This window comes from Vavraia culicis, assembly GCF_000192795.1.
Source record: "Vavraia culicis subsp. floridensis unplaced genomic scaffold supercont1.142, whole genome shotgun sequence".
In the NCBI taxonomy this organism is placed as follows: Eukaryota; Fungi; Microsporidia; family Pleistophoridae; genus Vavraia; species Vavraia culicis.
In genome coordinates this window covers 1-1,292 of record NW_007360745.1, presented here as the reverse complement: position 1 = coordinate 1,292, position 1,292 = coordinate 1, and the positions used below count along the sequence as shown (strand labels likewise).

The 1,292-nt window shown below is 37.6% G+C and overlaps 2 protein-coding genes across 2 annotated transcripts; one reads left to right on the top strand and one right to left on the bottom strand.

The window, feature by feature from the left end:
- Positions 1-118: 118 nt before the first annotated feature.
- Positions 119-334, top strand: VCUG_02687 (uncharacterized protein; the record flags this gene model as incomplete). The annotated part of the gene is made up of 1 exon (XM_008077505.1): positions 119-334. One exon carries the CDS (start codon positions 119-121, stop codon positions 332-334), a length of 216 nt encoding a protein of 71 aa, XP_008075696.1.
- An 8-nt stretch (positions 335-342) lies between these two features.
- On the bottom strand, positions 343-1,068 carry VCUG_02686 (uncharacterized protein; the record flags this gene model as incomplete). Its single annotated transcript, XM_008077504.1, has 1 exon — positions 343-1,068. One exon carries the CDS (start codon positions 1,066-1,068, stop codon positions 343-345), a length of 726 nt encoding a protein of 241 aa, XP_008075695.1.
- Positions 1,069-1,292: the final 224 nt, after the last annotated feature.

Sequence of the window (1,292 nt, the reverse complement as noted above, 5' to 3'; positions counted from 1 at the left end):
AACCGGATCCAGGAGAGGTAGCAGGGCAGTCATACCAAGGATCGACATGGCACCGAGCGAGACACAGCTGCCATTCATGCTCAAGAGAAGACAGTTTCCGGTTCTTCTTTCGTTTGCGATGACAATCCACAAGTCACAGGGTCAGTCATTTGACAAGGTAGGTGTTTATCTGCACAGCCCTGTCTTTGTGCATGGTCAGTTGTATGTAGTTCTGTCGAGAGTGCGCTATGCAAACGGTCTAAGGGTGTATGTTGCTGACAATGGAGACCAAGGAAAGCGTGAGAATGGTAAAGTATACACAAGAAATGTTGTATACAATGAGCTACTGGAATGAAAATAAATTTATTGATTTGTAACTATACAACAGTTAGTAGAAAGGAATGACCTAATGTGGCAGTTATACTCAAAAGCGCTATTTTGGTATACTATCCATTCATACACCCGTTCAGAAAAACAAAATGATGCAGCTAGTGAAATCATAAAATTGTTTAATTTAGGAGAGTTGAACTTAGCTGAGTCATGCCTTTGTATCTGATTGACAAGTTCAGGATTATTCATTAAATATACGACTACAGCATATGCAAGCAGATCACTTGCTTTTGAATAATCAAATATCATCATGATATCCATAATTTCATCGTGATCGAATGTGGGAACATAGTTCCGTGTTAGCCCGGAGAGTTTCTCTAAAAATGTTCTTTTAAATGGCGCTCTCAGAATATTGAATGTTGTACCATAGGTTGTCTGAATATAGTCGCTCACTGATTTACGCCCAGTTTTACAAGCACAGCCTACGTTATTTGCATTTGATGATTCCCCGCTTCTATGATTACACAATCTGCCATTCTGTTCTTGTCCACAATTATTAACCATTTGAGCAGGTGCTTCATATTGTGTTGGTGAGTGCATAACCATTCTTGGTTTTAGCTGCTCCAAAAAACTCGTTGATATCTTGTTTTCCAAGTCACTGAGCACCATAAAGTCTTTAGATTCTTCATTCACTATGCTATCAAAAACCAATATGTATGTTATAGTTGCACTGACACAGCTGCACAAGTTATGGAACATGCGACTAGCTGTGGCACGTTCTTTTATGCTTCACTCATTAGTATTATATGGAAACTTATTAGCTATATATTCTAAAAATGTCTTTCAAAAATCATAATTTCTCGTTCTATGAAATAAAAGCTGAACAGTCCATAATAGATGCTAGTGCGCCAGTAAATCATACATAATTCATTCTGGGTATAATACATAAACTTTTCCAGTTTAACACATTTTTATAGAATCGA